At 62.7% G+C, this 24,249-nt stretch overlaps 2 protein-coding genes across 9 annotated transcripts; one reads left to right on the top strand and one right to left on the bottom strand.

The window, feature by feature from the left end:
* The first annotated feature begins 19 nt into the window (after positions 1–19).
* On the top strand, positions 20–8,963 carry SIGIRR (single Ig and TIR domain containing). Of its 8 annotated transcripts, none has more exons than XM_086676474.1 (10): positions 20–248; positions 4,604–4,753; positions 5,668–5,866; positions 6,270–6,403; positions 6,531–6,671; positions 7,047–7,190; positions 7,561–7,663; positions 7,730–7,880; positions 8,132–8,321; positions 8,638–8,963. In XM_086676474.1, exons 2-10 carry the CDS (start codon positions 4,747–4,749, stop codon positions 8,799–8,801), a joined length of 1,233 nt encoding a protein of 410 aa, XP_086532600.1. In that variant the 5' UTR covers positions 20–248; positions 4,604–4,746; the 3' UTR covers positions 8,802–8,963. The 8 variants fall into 8 exon arrangements, 7 of the variants coding, with proteins under 7 accessions (XP_086532600.1, XP_086532597.1, XP_086532599.1 ...); XM_086676471.1 differs by having other exon boundaries at positions 4,601–4,753; XM_086676473.1 differs by having other exon boundaries at positions 20–299.
* A 778-nt stretch (positions 8,964–9,741) lies between these two features.
* Positions 9,742–19,058, bottom strand: PKP3 (plakophilin 3). The gene is made up of 14 exons (XM_086676466.1): positions 18,926–19,058; positions 17,138–17,333; positions 14,943–15,022; positions 14,178–14,803; positions 13,961–14,084; positions 13,351–13,555; positions 12,837–13,011; positions 12,283–12,400; positions 12,041–12,211; positions 11,779–11,964; positions 10,860–11,013; positions 10,459–10,651; positions 10,295–10,382; positions 9,742–10,084 (listed from the first exon to the last, which is right to left on the bottom strand). Exons 1-14 carry the CDS (start codon positions 19,004–19,006, stop codon positions 10,049–10,051), a joined length of 2,433 nt encoding a protein of 810 aa, XP_086532592.1. The 5' UTR covers positions 19,007–19,058; the 3' UTR covers positions 9,742–10,048.
* Between the last annotated feature and the right edge of the window lie 5,191 nt (positions 19,059–24,249).

The raw sequence follows: 24,249 nt of genomic DNA, 5'->3' as shown, positions 1-24,249 counted from the left end.
GGACAGTGGAAACTCTGAGGAGTCCCCCAGGTCCAAGACTCTGCCGGCTGGTTGGGCCGGTTCGCCCTCTGCCCCCAGGCTGCGTGGCTGCAGTTCCGAGGCTTCCCGGCGCCTGAGAGCAGGACGGTCTTAAGCGCCGGACTTGGGCGCAAAGCGGGACTCTCGGGTCCGCCCTCAGGCCCTGGCTGCTGGGCGGGGCTGCACCTGCCGCCGCCGCCGGGATCTTCGCCGCTGCGCACCTGGCTCAGGTGAGCTGCCCCGCCCCCGCGGTCGGCGCGATCCCCAGGTCTTGGCAGCAGGTGAGTGGCTCAGACCCACGGAGGTGAGTTGAGGTCGCCGGCTCCTGGGAGCCGGACTAGGCTTGGAGCTTGGGGGCCCCTTGTCCCGAAGAGCCTCTGGGCCGTGGCGGGCGCGGTCCCGCAGGAAGTGGCTCGGAGTCGGGCCGGCTGTCCCCGTCGCCCGGAAGCCTGAGTTTATCGGCGTGCCGGCCCCGTGGGCCTGGCGGCGGAGCGGGGGGGGGGGGGGGGGGGGAGGGAGGGGAACCGCAAGGGCCACGTTTCCCGCTCCGCCCGACGTGGGCAGTGGCTTCCTCGTGACCTTTGCCCAGGGGAGGGAGGTGGGACGCGGAGGCGCGCGGGGACCCTCGCCGCCGCCCGCAGCTCGGATCCCAGGCGCGAGGCCTCCCAGGGCCCCCGGGGCGTACCGAGGAGCCGGCTGGGGCCGTGCGCGGCGCTGGTCGCCGGGCGGAGCTACCGTCACGCGCGCGCTCCCGCCGTCCGTGTGTGGCCCCCACCTGCCGTGCTAGGCCTGCGCGCCCTCCGCGCCACCGCCGTGCGCGCCCGACCCGCCATCGACAGCCCCCTCGTGCGCGCCCCAGTCAGCCCTCGGCTCTCGGTGCGCGTTCCCATCGCGATACCCGCGTCCCCGCCCTCTGTGCCCGACCCCCACCCGCGTGCTCACCGCGCCTGGAGGGTGGGGGCCTGCTAAATCCGGATCGCCCCTGACTAAGGCGGAGCGCCGGAGGTGGGGTGTATAGTGGAGGAGAACGGGGCGTGTGGCCCGGGGGAGCGGGACAGAGCTCCTCGCCTGCGGGGCCGAGACCTTGTGTGCAGTTCTGTCCTGCGGGAGACACGTCGGGGGGCGCAGCAAACGCGTGGCGCACAGAGGGCTGCAGGCCCGCTGAGCGGAAGATGTAACGAGACCGTGGGGTCCTAAGCAGCAAACCAGACGGCGGAGGGGTGGGATCGCCGCCCCTCCCCACCCCCCACACCCCCCCCCCTTCCCCCGCCGTTTCCTGCGCCGCCGCCGCCGAGGGAGCCAGACCTCCAGTCAGAGCACAAGCAGAAGACCCGGAGCTTTCTAGGAACCCCTGGGGATGGGGGTGGGGGTGGGGTGGGGGTGGGGTGGGGGGAGGGGAGGGGCGGTTCTTGATGGTGCCTGAGGTGAAGTGGGCTTGTGGGCGCTCACCTTGGAGCGTGAGCTTGGGGAGGAGGGTGTAGTTTAGAGGAAGAAGGCGGGGGCCGTCATGGCTGTGCGATGGTGGCACCGGGGGACACACACTGAGCAACAGGAAGTCTGGCAGGAACTTTGAGAGGCAGCAAGGCTGCTCGGGGCTCTCTGTGTCCTCCCTGGGTACCCCTAGGCCGGTCACTGCCGACTGTATGCCAGGTGCTTACACCATCCACCTCTGGGCGTCAGGCCCATTGAGGCACCTTCCAGGAGGGGCTGGTAGCAATACCCGCGCGCATCCAGGAAGCTGCAACTCGGTGGGGAGAGGGTGTGGTGGGGAGAGGGTGCGGGCAGGTCTTCCGGTAGTTCTGTGGGACCCTGAGCCCTAGATGCACCATCAGCTGAGGGTCTTGCCAGCCATGGGGTGGGGGTGGGGGTGAGCAGGGCTGGGGTAGGGTCAGAGCAAGGACAAATGAAAGCCAGTACTGAGGGTGGCCCACTGGTGGGCCTCTGCTCTGGGTAGGTGAAAGCAGGGACAGGGCCTGAAGGGGACCCTTGCCCGGTTTCTATGGGTAGTGATGCCAGCCACCGATTTCTGGGCCCTGAGTCCCAGTCAGTCTGGGAGGGAAAGTGACAAAAGGGGATGCCAGCTGCCTTGCCTCCCCCCCCCCCCCACAGCTGGGCTCAGAGCCCAGGAACCTCTATTGAGGCCTTTTCTTGTTTCCTTATCTGGAAAAGGGGGGACTGCCTTCCCATCCCAGCCTGAAACTAAGGTCCATGTGATACCACAGCCCCTGTCTGGGCACTGTAGGGGGGAAGTGGACCCGGAGGGAGCCCAAAAGCTCTGCTCAAGGCCCCATTATTGGCAGGAATATCCACAGGACTCCCGTCACCCCAGCAGGTCACAGGCCAGATGCACATTGGAGGCTCTCACCATCCTGAGTGTCACTCTGTAGGCTGTGTCTGGGAAGCGGTGACCCTATGAGATTGTGTGCGGGATGACCCTGACTGGGGGGCGTCTCCTTAGGACCCCCTCACATCACCCGGGGCCCCAGCCTCTCCGCAACCTCCTCTCCATCGCCCAGGCTTGGCCTCGGGAAGTACACTGCCTCGGTGGGCTGGGGTGGGCCCCGGAGGAAGGAACAGCTTGACTCGGAGTTAACAGGAAGAAGTTGAGCAGGCGGGGCAGGGGCGAGAACCACCAACTGCGCGCCTGCCTGGGTGGGGTTTGGGGTCAGGAGAGGATGTGACTGTAAAGCCAGGAAGCTGCAGGGAAAGTTGATTAAAACACACACACGAACAAAAGGCAGGTCCTCACTGTGCTTGGCGATGAGCTCTGGGGCTGCGGTGCTGCGGGCCGGACCTGGGGCCCAGCCGAGCACACAGTTTGCTCCCGAGCAAGCATCAATGACCTCGACGACCGCCATCCCCCCCCAGGAGGAGAGAGCCGGAACCAGGTGACTTCGTGAGCTCCCCCGACAGCCCTGCCGCTCCGCGTGGGCCTGTGTCCTTGCCCTCGGACACATTCTGACCTGAGGCCGGTCCTCAGAGTCGGGCCCGGCCGAGGGGAGGCCCCGCAGCACGTGTAGCCTGTGTGTGCCTGTAAGAGCAGGGGGTGACAGGAGGCTGTGTGCGCGCCATGGGTGGCAAGGGCAGGTGTGAGATGCAGCGTGCGGTGTGGGGTTTGTACAGATGCTCGAGGCCATGCGCCCTGTGCGAGCCGTTGCAAGTACGTGTGTGCTGTGTGTGTGGCCACAAGAGTGCTGAAGGTGCGGGGGGGGGGGGTGGGGTGCATGTAGTGCAGGTGTGCATGGGGAGGGGGCTGTGTGTGCATGTGGTGTGCAAAACAGACTATGCAGGGGAGGGTGCGCAGGGGGAGGTTGTGCAGTTTGGCCTTACCTTCCAGGAAGGCCGGAGACTGCCTCCCCGGGGGTAAAAGATCTTAAGAGTTCGAAAGGTGTGAGTGTTACTGCAGGAGTTTCCCTGGGACCCGCCGAGCTGGGGACCCTGGGGAGGGGGTGTGCGCTGCCCTGTCTCCCACAGTCTCCCAGTGGACTGGTTCTACTTCAGGGACCTTCCCGAGACTGCCCCCCACCAGAGGGCTTCGGGAAGGAACCTCCTCACCAGTTCCCTGCCTGATGCTCCAGCAATCCCCGAGGAAATTGAGCCAGCCGAGCCCAGGGCTCCTGGGGGTGTGGAGGCTGGGCCAGGCCCACGGTGGCATCACCCACGCAGAAGGAACGCAGGGGAGGCTGAGAGACTTGGGGCCCTAGGCGTGGGGAGGACAGCCCTAGGCAGGAGTGGAGTGAGGTCTCAGTAAGTACCTGCTGCATCAGCTGGGGCTTCGAGGAGGTGGCCCCAGGCCTCTGGCTCCTGCGCTGGGGGGTTTGGCCCCTCCTTTCAGCCCAGGTCGCCTTAGAGCTTTTTGTGTCAGGAGGCACCTGCGGCTGCTCCGAGTCTGGGTTCGGATGGTCCCAGCCCCACAGAGGAGAGGAGGGTCACCCGTGGTGGGGTGGGGGCCTCCCTTGGAGAACTAGACAATGTGGACGAAGGTCTTTGGTTTTGGACATGACAGACGGGGCGGGGGGGACACGGGTGTGGGACCCGGAAGGAGGGGGGACCCACAAGGCCTTCTGGAGCAGACTCAGTCCAGCCAGGCCCCCTCCCTCCTGCCTTGAGGACTGTGGCCTGGCTCAGCTCAGGTGCCCTGTCCCCACACACGCGTGCACACGGGACATGTCCAGGACAAAACGCTACAGCTGGGAGTATGGCTCCGAGTCCAGCAGCCCACACCCACCCCGTGGTGGCAGGCAGGTTGCATGTGACCCTCGGCGCTCAGGGCCTGGGTAAAGCGAGGTCTGCACCCTAGTCCTCCTTGTCTGTGGCGTCCCTATCCCGGGGAATAGTGGGGACACAGCCACGTGCCACCCTATGAGGGGTGCCAGGGGGCCCTCCCTGGGCCATCGTGGTGACACCGGAGCAGGCGAAGGTAAGTCTGAGGGCTCCCCAAGCCCCCTGGGCCGTGCCCACTCCAGCATGAGGTGCCACACATGATGCTGTGCTGGTGTGCCTGGCACCCTCCAGGCAACTGGTACGAGGTTACATGTTAACTCATCCTGTTCTTGTTTAACTTTCTCCTTTGGGGTGGCAGCAGCCTCTGACCCCTCCTGGTGTCCTGACTGACCGGCCACAGAGACAGAGAGCCCCGGGGGACCAGTCTGCTCAGCCAAGGAGCCCTGAGGAGCCGGGGGGGTGGCACCAGTGCCCAGCCTGCCCCGAGAAGGCCCCGGCCAGACCATGGCAGGTAGACGGGTCAGAGAGGGACAGGCACGGACCCCACTCCCACCCCCATCCCTCGGGCTGGCTCCATGCTGTGATGTTGACTGGCCTCCGGCCAGGGGTACAAAGGCCTCTACTCACCCCTCCCACGTAGCCCGAGGTCCTGACCCCACAGTCAGGGCAGGCCCTGCGCCTTCTCCTTCCCAAAGCCTCTAGACTATGGTCGTGGAAGTCAGTAAAGCCGACAGACACTGGAAATGGCAGCTAGTGGGGGGCCCCCGGGGGCAGGATGGGTAGGTGTGGGCTACCGAGAGACCACACCACCAAGATGACGGTGGTCTCCTCTCACGTCCCCTGGGACTCTTCGCCCTGATTTAAAGATCAGAAAGCGTAGGTCTCAGGGAGGTGGGAAAGCTTGCTCGTGGCCAACAGAGGAAGGTCCTGGAATCCCGTGCTGCCATCCCACGTGGAAGGAGTGGCACGCTCAGCACCTGTGCCCCCCAAACCCTGGTGTTTACACTTGTTGTAGCTCCCCCAGCAGAGGGGCCGGGGGAGGGGTGCAATGCCTGGCCGTTCACCTGGGCGGGAGTCACAGTTGCCGGCAACAGGTGCACACAGAAAATGTGGGAGCTGGGCTCATGTCCTGGGTAGATGGGCAGTCAGGTGGGCCCCCTGAGCTGGGGTGGGTCAGCTCAGCTATGACTCTGGCCCCTGCCTTCCAATGTCCTCTGAGGACAGAGCAGCCACATCGAAGGCAGGCAGAACACCCAAGACCCTGCCAGGCCCTGTCCCCTGTGGGACCTGTGCATGGACATGGTGAGGCCACCAAGCATCACATGGCACTGACCGTCTTGTTTTCTTCCTGGCCCACAGACCATCTGTGGTTGGTGGGAGCCCAGCATTCCAGGCATGGCTAATCACTGGGTCCTCTCTCTGCAGGTGTCTGTGACGCGGCCCCCAACTTTCTCTCCCCGTCTGGAAACCAGGCCCTGGAGCCTGCCCTGGGCAGTGCGGTCTCCCTGAACTGCACGGCCTGGGTGGTCTCTGGGCCCCACTGTCCCCTGCCCTCAGTCCAGTGGCTGAAAGATGGGCTGCCGCCGGGCAATGGAAGCCACTGTGGCCTCCATGAAGACTCCCGGTAAGAGACTGGGGTGTTCAGGGTCAGGTGACTACCCTGGTTATACCCGAGGCCACCTATACCCTGGTCTATAACCACCTGGACATGGGCAGAGTGCCACTTCTGACACAGACCAAGGGTCAGTGACTGCAGGGACAGATGGCCCCTTGTAGACAGCCCAGGGCCAACGGTGCTAGCACAGTCCTATGGCCTGAATTAGGCACTGACCCCCCAAAACCCAGACCCAAGATCACGTGACTGCCCCAGACAGATCCACACCCCCACCAGGTTTTGGCCACTTCTCTTAGCTTTTGGCTCAAGGGCTACTCAGGAAGCCCACACCTGCATCCTCCGTGGGTGAGTCCAGGGACATCCACTGATGCTCTCAGGCCCCAGGTAAGAGGGTTGGGCCTGGTCTCCCCAGGATCAAGGCCAACTCATCAGAGGTGCTTGTGTCCAGTGTTCTGGGGGTCAACCTGACCAGTGCTGAGGACTATGGGGTCTTCACCTGCTCCATCCGGAATGTCAGCTCCTCCTCCTTCACTCTTTGGAGAGCTGGTGAGTGGAAGTACACTGGGTGGAAGGTGGGAGGCCGGGGGGGTGGGGGTGGGGGGGCTGGGGAGCCTTGAGGCTTGGAGAATGCCGGGTGGGGGTGGCAGTGGTTCAGACTGCAGCTCTGTCGCAGGCCCAGCTGGCCACCTGGCCGCAGTGCTGGCCTCACTCCTGGTCCTGCTGGCCCTGCTCCTGGCGGCCCTGCTCTATGTGAAGTGTCGACTGAATGTGCTGCTCTGGTACCAAGACGCCTACGGGGAGCTGGAGATGAACGGTGCGTGGGGCCAGGATGGACGAAGAGAATGAATCAGCTATGAGACCTCCCTAGGCTGTTTTGGGTGGGCGGGTTGCCCCGGTAGGTGTGGAGGGGGGACCCTGGAGGTCCCTCAGGGGCTGTTGAGCGCGCAGTCCAGGAAAGAGGGCAGAGGGCTGGGGTCGGCAGAAGCCAGATAGGCGGCCAGCATCCAGAGCTGGAGGCGGCGTTGTGGGCGTGCGTGCGGGATCTGCCAGGTGGGATCTGCCAGGTAGGCAGGCCTGGTCCCCCCAAGCTCGTGGGGAGGGGTTAGAGGACCCGGAATGGGCGGGGGCGGCGGCCAGGGTAGCGGGCCCGGGCCTGGAAAGCCGGGCGCTGACCCTTTGCCTTCCGCAGACGGGAAACTCTACGACGCCTACGTCTCCTACAGCGACAGCCCCGAGGACCGGAAGTTCGTGAACTTCATCCTGAAGCCACAGCTAGAGCGGCGTCGGGGCTACAAGCTCTTCCTGGATGACCGCGACCTCCTGCCACGCGCGGGTACCGCGGGCCCAGCCTGGTGGCCTCGCTCGGGTCCGGAGACCTTGCCCGCCCTCCCATGGCCCCGCCCCGTTCTGGGCCCGGGCCCCGCCCTCCCATAGTACCGCCCCCGTTCCGGGACCGGGCCCGCCCGACGTGGCCCCGCCCCATTCTGGGCTCAGGACCGCCCTCCCATGGTACCACCCTCGTCCCGGGACCGGGCCCGCCCTCCGTGGCCCCGCCCCATCTCCGGGCCCCGCCCCCGTCCGAGACCGGGCCTGCTCTCTGTGACCCCGCCCCGTTCTGGGCCCGGGCCCGCCCCCCGGGGCCCCGCCCCATCTCCCTCCGGGCCCCGCCCTCCCTCGGCCCCGCCGACGCCTGGTTTTCGCAGAGCCCTCCGCCGATCTCCTGGTGAACCTGAGCCGCTGTCGACGCCTCATCGTGGTGCTGTCGGAAGCATTCCTGGGCCGGGCCTGGTGCAGCCACAGCTTCCGGTGGGTCCCGCGCAGGGTGGGGTGGGCCCCCGCCTCGTCCCCTCCCTGACGGTCCCGCCCGCGCAGGGAGGGCTTGTGCCGGCTACTGGAGCTCACGCGCAGGCCCATATTCATCACCTTCGAGGGCCAGAGACGCGACCCCGTGCACCCCGCGCTCCGCCTGCTGCGCCAGCACCGCCACCTGGTGACCCTGCTGCTCTGGAAGCCCGGCTCCGTGGTGCGGAGAGGGGCGAGGGGAGGGGCGCCCTAATGGGGATGGTGGTACCGGGCTCCAAGGAGGGGCTTCTCCGTGGGCAGCTCTGTGGTGTGGGGACTTGTGGATGGGACCCCGTGGGGGTGAGGGTTCTGTGGCCTGCCGCCCAGAAGAGGGGCCTCTTTTGAGGCCCCTGGAGCCAGGTGAACGCATGCCTCCAGGTGTGCTCTTTGGGGCCAAGGCCACCAGGCTAACAGCCCAGTCCTGGCCCCCAGGCGCCTTCTTCAGAGTTTTGGAAGGAGCTGCAGCTGGCACTGCCACGGAAGGTGCGGCACAGAGCCCTGGAGGGAGACCCCCAGACCCGGCTGCAGGGTGACAAGGACCCCATGCTGATCGTGCAAGGCCACCTGCCCGAGGGTCGCACCCTGCACCTGGAGCTGGACCCCGACCCTGAGGGGGACCTGGGTATGCCCCCCTGGTCCCACCCCGACCCTGAGAAGCTTGGCCTGGGGCGGAGGGGGTGCACGGGGCTGAGGAGCCCAGAAAGGGGTCCAGGTGGCGGGGACTTCCTCCCTGCAGCCCATCGGTGGGCTTGACCCCCAGCACACCCTCACTGCCTCCTTCCCGGAGGCACGCGGACCCAAGGCCTGCCTGGGAATCTCCAGGACCTCAGATGCCACTATGCAGGAGGGTGAGCAGGGAGTGACCCGCATTCATGGGTCCTAGCAGAAGTCAGGCTGTGGACAGCCCAGCCTCAGGCCTGGTGGTACCCTCTTCCCAGGTGTCCGAGGGCCTATCTTTGGGGAGCCATCAGCTCCACCCCATGCAAGTGGGGTCGCCCTTGGAGAGGGCCGGGGCAGCGAGGTGGATGTCTCGGACCTCGGCTCCCGCAACTACAGTGCCCGCACGGACTTCTACTGCCTGGTGTCTGAGGATGACGTGTAGCCTGCACCCGCCGGAGCGTCAGGATCACCAAGGACAGCTGGGTGCAGGGCGGGGTGGGGTTTTTCTCCTCTCAGCAGGACTACCAGCCATGAGACCTGGAGGGAAGTGGGGGGACTCTAGTGTGCCTCCTTGTGCCAGAAAATAAAGTCCTTTTAGATCCTGCCTGAGCCTCAGCCTCTCCTCTCCTGGGGCAGGAAGGGGCACGTCCATCTCAGGGTCTCCACGGCCCTCAGCCCCTCCCCTTCCTCATCCCCACGGCCACCCAGTCACAGGTCTGGCTGTCCACGCAGTCCCGCCCTCTCTCCAACCTCCATCCTGAGCCAGCTCAGACACATCTCTTAACAGTAGCCTCCTTGGGTCTCTCTGCTTGGGGGCATGACGGTCCCCAGCCCCGCTCTGATCCACACAGGTCCTGGAGGAGGGGCAGGCCCCTTAGAGTCTGCAGGTTCTGAGCTTTGCAGAAGAAGCCTTTTGTTGTAAAAATGTGAGTGGGAGGGAGCTTCACCACCAAATGTCCTGGTTTGGTGAGATGGGTTCCCACGGCTCAGTCAGACGGTGCGAGTCCCTGGTCAGGACACCCCCAGGCCCGGCGAGGCAGGGCAGAGACAAGTGTTGGGTGTGGACGGCCCAGCAGGGCAGCACCTCAGCCAGGGGAGGTCACAGCTCTCCCAGGAGTGGCCACCCCTCTGCACACACGGTCCCCAACACCGCTGCGTTTGTGCCTCGGTTGGCCCCTGGGCTGCCTCTGCTGTCTGCCCTGGTCCCTCCAGTTCTCTCCCCACTGGATACTCTTGTCCTGGTCCTGGGCATTCTGACCTGGAGAAGCATCTGAGTGACTCGGGGTGAGTATCATCAGGGGCAGGCACGGCTATGCTCAGGGACGCTGCTGAGTCCCTGGCTTGGACCCCCAGGTCGAGCCAGCCGAAGAAACTTGCAGGGCTGTGTCCATAGCTATCTTTATTCCCAGCACTGGCAGTTCACCACCTCCGCCCAATGACCCGGTCACCACCCCACACACCGAGCAGCCTCAAGCCCTGCCCTACCCCTGCCCTATAGAAGCCAAATCCCTAAAACAGCACCCCCGTGCCCTCCCTGGTGCCTGGGCCCCTGCAAAGTGGCACACGGGGCTCCCGTGAGAGGCCCCGGGCCATCAGCCTTCTCCGCCAGGCTGGCCAGCGAGCAGCGCAGAGCTGAGCCTATCCCTTGGAGGCTAGGCGACGTTGCATCCTCCTCCAGGAAGGCCTCACCTATGGGCCCAGGAAGTCCTCCTTTCGATAGCCTTTCTGCAGTGAAGAGGGGGGCCCAGAGTCAGGGTTCCTGCCCGCGGGCCCTGTGGTCCCCATGCCCCACTCCTCCCTGGGTCTCTGGTCTCCTTTCTCACGTTCCCCACTTCCCGAGTCTCCTGTTCCACGTGAGTTGCCAGGTCTGTTCCCTGCCACCCGATGTCCCGCCCCCGGGTCCGGCCCTGCCTGCCCTGGGTCGCCAGAACGTACCGCCCGGAAGTCTCGGTGGAGCTTGCTGTATTGCCACAGGTTGGCCAGGAGGCTGGAGGCTGCTCGGGAGGACTTCTCGCTGTCGGGGCTGGGGTGGGGCGGGAGGGCAGGGGTCAGCAGGAGGACAGGCTGGGCCGTGAGGGAGGGTGCCGGAGGGGCCTCACCTGTCCCGCTTCTTCTTGATGAAGACTAGCTTTCGGAGCCCGTCAAAGTAGAGCAAGTCTCGGGCAGCGATGGGACTGGCCACCACCAGGTTGTTGAGCACGGCTATGATGTTGACCAGCACGTCGGCGGGGGGACACTTCTCGCCCACGCTGCCCGGCAGCTTCTCGATCAGGTGACTCACCACCTTGGTGGCTGCCGGGAGGCCGGGAGGTGGGGAGGTCAGGAAGGCAGCCTCCGCTCCTGGCCGCCCGCCCACCCCCCGTTCCGCACCCCCCATCTATCCGCTCGGCTCTAGCTTGCCAGGGGCTCGCCCAAACGGGCAGCAGGAAAGAAACCCCAGGTGTGAGCCCAGCTAGGCAGGGTGAGGGCAGAGCCCGGGCTGCGGGGTGGCCTGACTCACACATCTCGTCCTTGTTTCTGGCATTCCGAGACAGGTTTCGGATGAGGCCAGTCAGCGAGCGGAGCTGGTGGTGGTCAGCGGTCCGAACCCGGTCCAGCAGCGGGTTCAGGACGCGCTCCTGCTCTAGGGCCAGGCGGCTCAGCACGCCCGCCCACTGCGGGTAGGAGAGGAGCTGGTGAGCGCCGCGGGTTGGGGCTTTTCTCTGTCCCCGTCCCTCTCCCTCCCCAGAACCCTGAGGCAGGACTGGACCCCACTGTCTCTCACCTGCTCTGTTCTTTCTGCTTCTGCCCTCACAGCCCAGCCAGGAACCTCATCACGTGTGACTTGGGTCAGCCCCTTCTCAGCTCACGCCTCTCCCTAAACCCTCAGGGATCCTGGGGGCCTGTCCCGTCTGGGACACTGGCCTCACACTCCTGGCTGCCCCTCCTGTCCCCTGCCTCTCGCACCCCTGGCTGTGCGTCCTGTCCCCCGGTGTCCCCTGCCTCTCGCACCCGTGGCTGTGCGTCCTGTCCCCCGGTATCCCCTGCCTCTTGCACCCCTGGCTGCATGTCCTGTCCCCTCCGGTGTCCCCTGCCTCTCGCACCCCTGGCTGGACGTCCTGTCCCCTCTGGTGTCCCCTGCCTCTCGCACCCCTGGCAGCATCCTGTCCCCTCCGGTGTCCCCTGCCTCTCCCACCCCTGGCTGCGTGTCCTGTCCCCTCCGGTGTCCCCTGCCTCTCCCACCCCTGGCTGCGTGTCCTGTCCCCTCCGGTGTCCCCTGCCTCTCGCACCCCTGGCAGCGTCCTGTCCCCTCCGTCTTGGGTTTTGGCTCATCCACCTGGCTGTGTTCATCCCGCTCCAACAGACTAAATTGGAAAGCTCCTGCACCCTCCTCATTCACCCTTCGTGTCCCCAGTGCAAGGCCACACGTGGGTCCTCACCCTGCGGTCGCCCGCGGTGATGTTCTGCAGTGCTCCCGCGGCTGCCTCGGTCGTGTGTGGGTTGAGTTCACAGCGCTGCAGCAGCCGGTTGTACAGCCCCACGATCTGGGGGCTCCACAGCCACTCAAGACCCTTGGGGTCCTTAGACACCTCGGCGAAGGTCAGTGCATCAGCCGTGAGGGGCAGCTGGGTGGGAGGTGTGGAGGGTCAGCTGGGTTCGGGCCGGGGGGCCCTGCTCCCAGCTGCCCAGGCCCGCGCCCACCTCTCGAAGCCGCCGGCTCTGAGGCGTGAAGCAGCCCACCACCTCGCCGGGTGGCGCCCCGGCCGTGTCCCTGCGGCCCCGGCCCTCGAGCCGCTGCAGGGCGGAGGGCGGCATCTCATCGTACAGGCGGTAGGACAGGTTCCTCAGCACGCACACGGCGTTCTCCACACTCTGCAGAGGGCGGACCGTGGTCAGCGTGGGCCAGAACCCCCCAGGACCTTTCGGCAGTGGCCGCCCCTCACCTTGTCCTCACACTTGCCCACGTCCAGGGCGTGGTTGATGTAGGTGACCAGGGCGTCCACCAGCCCGTGGCACTCACGCATCTTCTGGCGAGTGGCCTGGGAAGCTGAGCTGAGGTTCCTGCGGACGGAGGCAGACCGGGGAGCACCCCCAGTGGGAACCAGTCCCAAGGGCCGAGCCCTTGAGCCCCAGTCACCTCCTTGCCCTGAGCTGGGCCCCGCCCCCTGGCACCTGCAGCCCCTCTGCATGCCCGTCCTCCCCCACCCCCCGCCAAGTGTCCAGAGCGGAGGGGAGCCTGCGGACCCCAGGGCCTGCTGCCCCCTGACATATCGTCGCTCTGCCTGGGACCAGCTGCCTGTCTCACTTCTGTGCCAGCACCCGTACCTTGCGTGGCCGGGCTGCTTCTGCCTGCCGCCCTGGCCAGCCCCACCCTGCCATTCAGACCTGGGACTCAAGTGCCCCTTCTCCAGGCCTCCCCTGCCCCCTTCCAGGCACCCAGTTCTTTCCCCACGGCCACCGTCTTAGCCTCTCTCTGCTGCCCCCCGCCCCGGCGCACCTGAGGAAGCCCGTGGCATTGTAGAAGATTTCAGCCTCAGAGGCATTCTGCTGGATGAGGGGTGGTCCTCCGGCCCCCGAGAGGGGGCTCAGCACCAGGTCTGTGAGCTGTTCCAGTGTGTCCCTGGCCAGGCGATCCTTCAGATGGTCGCTGGAGGACAGGTTCCACAGGATCCCTGGGGCAGGCGGGGCCGTGGCCATGGTCAGTAGTCGCCCACTAGTCCCCTCCAGGCCCTCCAGGGAGGGTGGGGACGAGGCTCCCAACCTCTCCCAGGGCCCCTCCTGGCGTTTGGAGCCTCGCTCGAGAGCCCCATGGAGAGAGCCTGCATACAACCTACGGGTCACGGGGCTGTGACACAGCCGAGAGACCACGCTTGGGGACATGGGGCCTGGGGGCTGGAGGCTAGCTGCAGACCTATGGCACAAGAACAGTCAGGACCAATGGAAGTGGCGGGGACAGAGGAACAGAGAACGGAGGGAGGGAAGGAGAGGGCTGGCGTGGGCTGGCAGGGCACCTGTGACATTCTTGCGCAGCTCGTCGTCATGCTCACGCAGCGTGCGCAGCAGCTCGAAGATGCCATTCTCCTCCACCAGGGCCAGCTTGTTGTCCGCGTTGTCGTAGATGAGGTTGCGCATGGCGCCCGTGGCGTGGCGTTGCACCTCCTGGTTGGCGTGGTTGAAGAGCTTCACCAGCCTGGGCACGGCCTGAAGGCTGCGGGCCTGCACGCACAGGCACGCGGGTGTGAGCAACGTGCACACAGGCGTGCGCAGACGGGTGCGAGTACGGGAGGGCGTGTGCTGGTGACGGAGACGTGCAGGTGTACGCAGGCGTGTCAGGCGTGTGCAGGGGTGCGCAGGTGTCTTTAGATGTGTGCAGATGCGTGTAGGTGTGCGCAGAGGCACGCAGCTGTACTTGTACGTATGCACATCACTTCCTCCTGCCCCTCGTCTGCTGGGGAGGCTCTGGGCCAAAGGGGGGTCTGCCTGCCCACTCAGCGTGGGGACCGTTGAGGGGTGGTTAGGGACCGGAGATTAATGACAAGTGGGAGGATCACCGAGGGTAGTAGGCAGGGGTGTTCACGGACCAGTGGGCCGCAAGTGGCACCAGCGGGGGCGGTGGGTCACCTGCTTCTTGGCTGCCGCATCGCTATAGCACTTGTGCTGGATGTAGGCTGCTCCCAGCACCTGCAGGTTGGGGTCTGAGGCCATGAGGTACTTGACTGCTGAGGGCAGGTCGATGTCGTCAAATCTGTAGGGACGGGGGCCAGGAGGGGTCAGGCTGACCCTGGGGCTGGGCCAGGGCCGTGGCAGAAGTCCCCTCCCCAAGCCAGGCCCAGCTCACCCGCTGCTGAGCCTCTGCAGAGTGCGGTGGCCACCGTAGCTGTCCAGTCCACGCACATCCGGCAGGTGGCTGGAGTCGGCCAGGCTCAGGCTGAGGCTGCGCACGGATGGTGCTCGGGCCACAGGCTCCAGGACACCCCCTGGGGCCACCCCGGCCACGCCACGGCTGCGGTGGCCGCTCTGGAATCGCTGCAGGGTCCGCATGGCCGGCGCACGGATGGTCCGGCTGGGCGGCCCCTCAGCGGCTCCCGGCCAGTCCAAGCCCCCTGACCGGCCGGAGCTGGCCTGGCGCTCGTAGCCAAAGGCCCTGTAGGCGGAGGCAGCTGGGGGCTCCAGCTGCTCGGATACCACGCTGTAGCGGTCATCCAGGCCCCCAGCCCCTAGCCTCAGCGAGCGCAGGGACAACGTGTCGTAGTCCACCCGGCTCCCCGCCCCCCCACGCTCGTGGAAGGACAGGGGCCGGGTAGGCATGGGTGCGGCAGGCTGGGCTCCCCCGTACCCCGCGACCCCAAAGGCGCTGCCCCCGTTGTGGGCAGAGCTCAGCCTCCGACTGGAGCTCAGATCCACAGCTGAGCGGGAGGACCAGGAGGCCGGGCTGTAGGCAGGCTTGGCAACGGGCCGGAAGGTCTGCGGGGCAGGGAGGAGAGCGGTGAGTGGGTGCTGGGGGCTCACCTGGCACCAGCCCCTCTCCCTGACCCGGCAGCTCCCAGCTTCCCCCAGAGCCTCCCCCACGAGCCTCTCCTGAGGCTGGAGAGAGTGTACTCACAGAGACGTTGTCCCCACCGAGGCTCTGGGAGCGCGAGCTGAAGCCAGACTGCAGGGTGTGGTAGTGACCGCGGGATGTGCCTGCCGACAGGGACAGTGGTGGCCTGGCTGGGCCAGATGCCTCATGGGTCTCCTCCGCTTGTGGGTCAACCCTGGTCGGACCTCTCCCACAGCCCCCTGCCCCTCCAGCTGTGCTGGGGGATGGGCACGCTCACCCCCCCCCCAACCCCCACCCCCAACCCCCTGGCTGCCTGGGAAGTGTGCCGGGACTCCATCAACTCTCTAGTCCCTGCCAGGACACACACCTGACCCCCTCCTCCAGGAAGCCACACTGACCTCTGTGAGCCCGTCCTTTGCTGTGGTCACACGGGAGTGATGCCACACTCGCCAAGGACACACAGTTCCCTGTCCCACCTGGAAAAGCCACGCCCGTCCTATCAAGCCACACAGAAACTGAGGCTGCTGGCGCCAGCCCGACTCTGTGGTGAGTGGACAGACAGGGGGGGTGGGTGAAGGGTGGAGAGATGGCAGAGGAGGAGGAGGGAGGGCTGGTCGGACCGTTGGAAGGAGGGGTGGATGGACAGATGGATGGCTGGTTTGATAGACAACAGGTGCATGAGCTGGAAACACTGAGGACGGTTGGGTGAAGGTCAGACCAAAGCAGAGCAGGGGGATGGACTGGGCTGAGGTGGCTCCGGCGTCTCTGGACAGGGAGGAGGTGCCTGGAGGGGATCAGCCTCTGCCAGGGTCCCTGCTAGGGCCATATCTTGGGGGAGAAGAGTCACACGTCCCCAGAGAGCCTAGGCAGGGTGAGTGGCTGAAAGGACTCATGATGTGAGTGAAGGGAGGGGGCCTCAGCCACTCCCCCGGCCTCTTCCAACTAGGTCTGGGGGGCTCCCCTCCCAGTACATTCCCCAGACCCGCCCTGGTTAATGAGGCTTCTGGGCAGGGGCTATTAACCCTTTGACGCTAGTGAGGCTCAGCCTGGGGGGACACACCCCCAGCCTGGGGACCTTACTCCCACCCCCAAATTATAATCCTCCCCCTAATTGGCAGGGTAGCCAGGGTGGTAATTAACCCTTCCCTGCTCCCTCCTCCACCCCATGACCCCCGGGCACCCAACTACCTAGCCACCAGCAAGGCTGAGGCCCAGGGAGGAGAGGACCCAGGAATCCAGGCTGCTCTGGCAGGCCCCTATGCTGGCTGACCCTCTCCCCCCCGTCTGGCCAGCATCTGGAGACCTGTCCTGGGAAAGGGCCCTCTAAAGGTCACGTGAACCACTGTGGAACTGGTGTCTTGGCTCCTGACATCCTGGGAAGTTCACCTTACTATCTAACCTTGATCCCTGTTGCTGCAGTCTGGCCAGGGAGGAAATGGCATTTCTAGAACAACTGCTCTGAACTCACTGTGTCTGTGGGATCCTTTAACAGGCATGCGCCCACATGCACACACACACATCCACACACACATGCAGGCACACTCACGCATTTGCTCTCGAACTCACGCACACCCTGGTAGAGCCGGGGTTCTGACACAGGGCGGTCTGCCCGCACCGAGGGGGCCCTCCCCCACCTGATGTTCTCGGGAATAATATCTGGGTCACTCCTGCGGGCCCCCACCCCCACCCCGCCGCAATTCCACAGGGAGACCCGGGTCCAGACAGGCAGGTGGCTCTGGTCCAGGCTTCCCAGACCCGCCCCCTCACGTTTCTGTCTGGTTATTCCCTTGGGGCCTGGAGGGTGGTGGGGAGGGACGCTGGAGTCTGGGTGTCTGTGTCTCAGGGTGTTTGTGTCTTAGTGGGACTGACGTGTATGTCTGCGCGCCCGAGGCCGCGTGCGAGCCTGTGTTACGTGGGACCGGACGTGTGCGCGGTCCTGTTTTGCCGACAGAGGCAGGCCCGGGTGGCCTGCCATGTGCCGATCCTGCCATGTGCCGACGGCGGCGCTCGGGGCGGAAGGGGCGGCGGGGCCCGAGCTCGGGGGTCCCTGCCGGCTGGTGGGAGGCCGCACCCATGCCTTCTCCCACACCTGGCGGGCGGGGCGGGTGACTCAGTGCGAGGCCTCGGTGAGTCAGGGCGCTGAACCCCATGCCGGCTCTACCCCGGCCTCTGGCCCTCGTACCGCCACACCCACCGAGGCCACCTCTGCCCACTGCCATTCCCGCTGCCCGGCACCCACCCTGCAGGCGCCCGCTTACCTCTGGCCACCTCGGTGGCGCCCTCGGGCTCCGCCGCCCCGTTGTGCCGAGCCTGCCGGCCCAGCTGCAGGAGGCGGGCGCAGACCTGCTCCTGGACACGGGCCGCCCGCAGCCGCTCAGCGTCGGGCCCCTCTGCGCCCCGGCGGTCCAGCTGCAGGTCGGAGGGCAGCGCCAGGGAGCACACGCCGGCCTCGGGCTGCAGGGCCGACAGCAGGAAGTTACCGTCCTGCATGGCGGCAGGCGCGCGGGGCTGGGTGTGCGCCCGGCCTGGGCCGCCGCCGCCGCCGGGGCCTCCTCGGCCTGAGCAGTCTTCACCGTCCCGTCCCCGAAGTCCCCTCCCCACTGGCCTCGCCCAGAGCCAGCCTGGAGACAGACGCCTGCCCAGCCCTGAGCTTGGCTGGGGGCGGGGACACCTGGGCCAGGTGAGAGGGAGGGGCCACCACCAGCTTAAGGTGGAATTTGGGCGGAAGAACAGGCCCCACGTCCCGGCCTGGCCTCCCCGTTCCTTCCGCCTGTTCCGGGACGGGGCGGCAGGGTCCGGGCCCATCTGGGTTCCCCGGCCACAGTGGGGCCTTTGGGGTAGGGGCGGGGTAATCAGGCCCCACTGTCCTGAGTGTCAGGGAAGGGCCAGGTTAGGTCACTGGGGAAGCTACGGCCAGCCACCTCCAGGAGTCTGAAGGGAGGGATCTTCCCTCCCTGGGTGACTGGGGGCCCTGAGCCAGGCAGGGGTCAGCATCCTGGGTCACTATTAGGAATCAGGGGCTAAGGGTGAGGACTGAGGACAAAGGGCTTGGGGTGGGGGAGCTTCCGGGTAGAAGAGGGCCCCATGGACCTCGATCTTTGGTGCCCAGGAGACCCCAGAAGCATACAGATAGACTGGCCCACACCCTAGTCTTGTGACCCTCTGGATCTCTGTCCTGTAGACCCCAGAAGTTGCTCCCATCTCCCCAACTTCTGCAGAGGCCTCCAAAGGGCTGGCTTGGCCCTCTCTCTCACCCCTCCCTGGCTTCTGCCCCCCAGGCTGTGAGGTAGAAGGCCATTCCCTACATGTGAGTCAGGGCTCAGCTCAACAGAGCTCTGATGGGGCAGGGTAGGCAGGACTGCCACAAGGCATTGACTCAGAGCCCCCCCCTCTGCCCCCCCCCCCCCCCCCCCCCCGTCCAGGCTGGGGTGCAGGAGCAGAGGCTGTGTCAGGGGAGGAAGAACCCAGGAATCTGGCAGAACAGTGATTAGGAGGGGTCGGCATCAGGGGTGGGGAGGGGGGCCCGGGCCTATCAGGGCTTGCCCCCAGAAAGTCTCCCTGGGGTGCTCCCATCCAGCTGGACCAGCATGCTGCAAGGCCTCCTGGGTAGGCCTGGAGTGAATCTAGGATAGGCCCCTGGTGCATGGAGTAGGGGCAAGGGGTGAGCTGGGCAGGGCTGGAGGGGTGGGGGGGTTGAGTGGCTTCAGGTACCTCCTGGGGCCCCCTTGAGGAGTCACTGTGGGGCCCACCCTAACAGCCTCCTCTCTCCCGCGGGAGTCCCTTACCCTGGCCCCTGAAGACAACTGCCTTAATCTGCAATCGGTCTTTTCAGGGGATGTGGCCCCAGGTGGGGATGGTGGATGGGGGCCTGGGGGTGAGGAGGGAGGTCAGGGTCAGAAGGCCGGCCTAGGAGTGAGGTCAGTGCTGGAGAGGAAGGGGCAGGGTGGGGACAGGCTCAAAGGGGAGGGGAGGGTCCTCGGAAAGGTCAAGGTGAAGCCTGGGGTGGGACTGCTGGGCCGAGGTGGGCGCTTGGGTGGGAGACCTACCGTGCTGGGGGTCTGGATCCTGCAGGCTCCGTGGCTCAACCCGGAGGCCACTGCTACAGGCAGAGGGGTCCTGGACTCCATCCCAGGCCCAGCGCGTCCGTCTGGGGCGGCCTCTCACTGCAGGACGGGACTGTGGGGGCACCAGGAGGGCGGGGTGGGAACGCCCGCACGCCTAGCTCATCAGACCGGTTGCTTCCCTGGGAGACGTGTTTTGTGTGGAAAAATCCTGGGAGACAAGTTTGTGCGGCGCTGAGCTCACCTGAAGGCACACGCCTGGCACGGGCCTCGGGCCCGCCCTCCATCTGGGGTCTACCTGGGCCCACCTGGGGCCCTGCCTGGGGAACCAGCCTCGAGGCTGCAGGTAGGGGTTCCAAGGGCTTGTGGGGTAGCCCCAGGGGTAAGCCGGGTCAGCCGGGGCTGCAGAGGAGTGGAGGGGGCTTTGCTGGGGTGGCACGGCTGGCTCCCACTGCCCCAAAGCTGTGCTGAGCATCCCTGAGGACGTGTGGACCCCTCCCCCACCATGGACCTCTTACCTCTGTGGCCCAGCGTTCCTAGGAAGTCTGGGATTCTGGGCGCTGTAACCACCGCAGGGCCAGGGGGCTGGCCGTGGCCCAGACCTGTTACCAGCACTCTGAAGCCCAGGCTGGGAGCCGCATCTGGCCTCTGCGACCAGTCTTCTGCTCTGTCCTCCTCAGAGTTCCCCTTTCCCTGTAGTGCAAGGAAGATTCAAACCTAGGCTTGATAGTAGGCTTCCTGGAGGAGGTGGATTTGTGGCAAATGGAAGATCCATCTAGGGAGCTTAGAAAACGGATAGGGCCGTTTGTGGGGCAGGGCCTGGGAACCCGCGTCTAACCCTCCAGATGGCTTATGGTGCATCATCAGTGTTGAGAACCTGAGGCCTGGGGCCTCCACGGGGGAGTAAGTTAGGCTCTCACTTGGGAGGTGGGCAGCTCCTGGGGGGAGCCTGGACTCTGCTCTGGGGAGTTCGAAGGAAAGGCTGTGGCAGCTTGAGTGGGGTGACTTAGCATTTATACTCCTCCATTGCACTGGGCATAGAGGATGTGCCAGGTGGTCGACTGGAGGTGGGGACCCCCAGGCGGCTGTTAGAAAAACCTCTGGAAGAGGAGCGGGGGACAAAAATCAGGGGGCAAGGGATGGGGAGGCCTCCAGGGCTCAGTGCCAGAGTGGAGGGAGGGGGTGGAAGGAGGACCCCCTAGTGCTGGCTTCAGTGACCTGGAACTGGAGGAGGGGCCCAGAGGGCACCCCAGCCCTACCCCACCATCAGGAGCGGGGTGTGGAGTGGTGGTTGTTAGGGAGCAGAAGATGGGGAAAGTTTGCGGCAAAAGAATATCGACAACAAATGTGGGCGCTGGCGCACAGAGCGGTTAAGCGGATTGCCTGGGACCACACAGCCCGCAAGGGTGGGGGTGGATCGGCGAACCTGCCGGGAGCTGATGGAGCTGACGGCTGGAGGGGAGGGCGCAGCAGCTCACTGGCGGCGGGAGGGCCAAGGCTCACATCTTGTTTCCTTCCCGCTCCAGCACCCCCCCCCCCCACCCCCGGGCGCAGCCTCCCAGGCTTCCTGTCTGTGAGCCTGTGCCCACGCTCGCAAAGCTTCCAACGTTCCACGGGCTGGGATCCCGCCAAATGCAGCCTGCGCCCGCTTCGTCCACAGAGCCCACCTGGGTTAGCGCGATGGCCACCAACCCCCTGGCCCTGTGGGCAGGCTGCCCTCTGCGTCTAATACCCGGGGACCCTGGTTGGGACGTTTGGGACCTGGCATCCTCTGTGCCCCCACCTCTTGCCTTGCGCCTTTGGCGTGGAAGGTAGGTGAAGGATACGGGCGCCAGGTGGCCCAGGGAGCGGGGTGGCACTTTGCATCTCCACACCCATCCACCCAGCTCTTCCCCCGCATCTGTCCGTCCGTCCGTCCGTCCGTCCCTTGTGTGTTGGTCAGATGTGTCCTGAACTCTTCTAGGCACCTGGGGCTCTTCTGGGGAAGGCAGGTGTGACCCAGATGTGTGCAGCTTTCCCCGGGAGCTCTCCTGCCCCGCAGGAGAAACCGGCGCTGACCTGCCCTGCCCCGACCCGCCCCGACCCGGGCCGTGTTCTCCGGGATCTTCACCTCTGAAGCCCGCTGACCACCTGTGCCTGTGCATTGGCTAAATTTCTGGCATCAGTTGGTTCAAACTTTTGATCCTGGCATGTATTTATTTCAGAAAAGTTTTCTCCTGCTACATCACTCACATACTTTTCTTCTCTTGTCTCCTCAGAAATCGCTTTTAGCTCTGTTCTTTTCCATTTCATTTTGTGCACTTTTCTTGGACTTGTCTTCTGTGTCCCTGGTTTTTATCACTGATTTTTAAAGAAGACTGAATTTTTTAGAGCAGTTTTAGGTTCACAGCAAAATTAAGAGGAAGGTACGGCGATTTCCCCGCCCCCCCATGCATAGACTCCCCCCTTTCCCAGCATGCCCCCCCAGAGTGATACATTCGTTACAACTCACAAGCCTACATGGACACGTAATTACCACCAAAGTCCGCAGTCCACACTGGTGGTGTATACGCTGTGGGCTTGGACAAATACGTCATGACATGTGCCCATCATTGTGTCAGCCAGAGTGGTTTCACTGCCCTAAAACCCTCGGCCTACTCATCCCCTCCCCCACCCTCACAACCCCTGATAACCACTGGTCTTTCCAGCTGTGTGAGAAACTGGCAAGTGTCTTCCAGGGTGGCCACACCAGTGTGCATTCCCACCAGCAATGACAGAGTTCCTGGTGCCCAATGTCCTCATCAGCGTTTGCCGTCAGTGTTCCAGATTTGGGCCATTCTAACAGGTGTGTAGAAGGATCTCGTCGTTTTAATTTTCATTTCCTGATGACGCAGGACACACAGCGGCCATTCGTGTGCTCACTTGCCATCCGTGTATCTTCTTTGGTGAAGTGCCTGTTAAGGTCTCTGGACCACTTTTTACCGTTTATTTAAAAATGTTTTGTTTTGGCGTACCTGGGTGGCTCAGTCAGTTAAGCGTCTGGTTTCGGCCCAGGTCATGATCTCACCGTTCGCGGGTTCAAGCCCCGAATCGGGCTCTGTGCCGACAGCTCGGAGCCTGGAGCCTGCTTCGGATTCTGTGTCTCCCTCTCTCCTTGCCCCTCCCGCACTCACGCTCTCTCTCTGCCTCAAAAATAATTAAACAACTACAAAAAGACATTTTAAAAATGTTTTGTTTTGTTGTTTATTTTGTTATTATTGAGTCTGAAGAGTTCTTTCCGTATTTTGGATAACAGTCCTTTATCAGATGTGTCTTTTGCAAATATTTTCTCCCTGGCTGTGACTTGTCTCCTCATTCTCTCGATACTGTCTTTCACGGAAGTTCATGAAGTCCTGCTTACCAATTACTACTCTCATGGACCATGCCTTTCATGTCATGTCTAAAAAGTCATCATCATGCCCCAGGTCATCCAGGTTTTCTCCTATGTTATCTTCTAAGGGTTTTATAGATTCGTGTTTTACATTAAGGCCTAGGATCCATTTCGAGTTAACCTTTGCGAAGGTTTAAGGTCTGTGTCTGTTGCATGTGGACGTCCAGCTGGCCCAGCAATGTCGTTGAAGAAACGGTCTTTGTTCCTTTGTCAAGGACCGTGTTTATGTGGGTCTGTTTCTGAGCTCTCCGTTCTGTTCCATTCACCTATTTGTCTACTTTCCATCAACATCACAGTCTCGATCACTAGCTTTTCAGTCAGGTGGCATCCACCGAAGTTTGTTCTTCTCCTTCAGTGTTGTGTTGGCCATTCTGGGCCATTTGCCTCTTCGTATAAACTTTAGAATCAATTGTTGATATCCACAGAATAACCTGCTATGATTTTAAGTGGGATTGCATTGAATCTACAGATCAAGTTGGGAAAGAACAGGCATCATGGTAATATTGAGTCTTCCTACTCATGAACACGGATATTTCTCCATTTATTTGATTTTTCTTTGATTTTGTTCATTACAGTCTTGTAGTTTTCCTCATATAGATCTCGTGCATATTTTGTTAGATTTATACTGAAGTAACTAATTTTTTTGGTATTAATGTGAATGGTATTGTGTTATAAATTTCAAATTCCAGGGGCGCCTGGGTGGCTCAGTCAGTTAAGTGGCCGACTTCGGCTCAGGTCATGATCTCGCGGTTCGTGAGTTCGAGCCCTGCGTCGGGCTCTGTGCTGAGAGCTCAGAGCCTGGAGCCTGTTTCAGATTCTGTGTCTCCCTCTCTCTGACCCTCCCCCATTCATGCTCTATCTCTCTGTCTCAAAAATAAATAAACGTTAAAAAAATTTTTTTTTTTTTAAATTTCAAATTCCAATTGTTCATTGCTGGTGTATAGGAAAACAATTGACTTTTGTGTATTAACCTTATTATATCCTGCAACATTGCTACAATTGCTTATTAATTCCAGGAGGGTTTTTTCTTTTTGTTTTTTTTTTTCTTTTTTTTTGCTGATTCTTTTAGATTTTCTACATAGATGATCATCAGCAAACAAAGCCATTCATGTATGTAACCCTTTTATTTCCCTTATGTATACTTTTTATTTCTTTTTCTTGTCTTATTGCATTAGCTAGTACAGTTGACCCTTGAACAACATGGGTTTGTACTGTGCGGGTCCACTTATTGGTGGATTTTTTAAAAAACAAATACAGTACTGTGCTGTATTTTCTCTTCTTTATGATTCTCTTAATAACATTTTTCTAGCTTATTTCAAGAATACAATATATAATACACATATTTAAAATACATGTGTCAATTGGCTGTTATCGGTAAGGCTGCCCGTCAACAGTAGGCTGTAAGTAGTTAACTTTTGGGGGCGTCAAAAGTTATGCACAGATGTTTGACTGTGCAGGGATTTTGCCCCTAACCTGGAAGTCAGCTGTACTTCCAATGTTGTTGAAACGGAGTGGTGAGAGGCATTTACTGCTAATTAAAAAAAAAAAAAAAAAGTCCTCAAGTGTCACCTCTGAGCCCTTGTACCCCCAGTGGCATCCTTGGTAGCTTTACAGCCTTCAGATCTTTTCTGGGATGTCACCTTCCCAGACTTGCTTTTTCTGACCACTGTTTACAACTGCAGTCTCACTCAAACTTACTATTCCCTTTCCTGGCTTAATTTTTTCCACAACAGTTGCCACCATCTAATATGCTAGACGTTTTCTTATTCTGTCTCTCATCCGCCAAGTTCTACAAGGACAGACTCTTGTCTCTTTTGTTCACCTTTCCTCAGCACCTAACACAGTCGGTGTTCAATGAACAGTTGTTAAAATGGATTAATAAATTATGGTTTATGTATAG

Source organism: Puma concolor, chromosome D1 (genome assembly GCF_028749965.1).
Source record: "Puma concolor isolate L17-30 chromosome D1, mPumCon1.1.hap2, whole genome shotgun sequence".
NCBI lineage: Eukaryota > Metazoa > Chordata > Mammalia > Carnivora > Felidae > Puma > Puma concolor.
The sequence above is the reverse complement of the archived record's forward strand: the minus strand, read 5'-3'. Positions and strand labels throughout refer to the sequence as shown.

Excerpts from the sequence above, each read along its gene's own strand:
- SIGIRR (XM_086676474.1), top strand. Across the intron at positions 6,672-7,046 it reads CGGGGAGCTGGAGATGAACG|ACGGGAAACTCTACGACGCC; the intron begins GTGCGTGGGGCC and ends TGCCTTCCGCAG. Across the intron at positions 8,322-8,637 it reads CGACCCTGAGGGGGACCTGG|GTGTCCGAGGGCCTATCTTT; the intron begins GTATGCCCCCCT and ends CCCTCTTCCCAG.
- PKP3 (XM_086676466.1), bottom strand. The coding sequence starts at position 19,006 with ATGGAGTCCAGGACCCCTCTGCCTGTAGCAGTGGCCTCCGGGTTGAGC. Across the intron at positions 15,023-17,137 it reads CGCCACCGAGGTGGCCAGAG|GCACATCCCGCGGTCACTAC; the intron begins GTAAGCGGGCGC and ends CCCTGTCGGCAG. Across the intron at positions 13,556-13,960 it reads ATGCGGCAGCCAAGAAGCAG|GCCCGCAGCCTTCAGGCCGT; the intron begins GTGACCCACCGC and ends CTGTGCGTGCAG.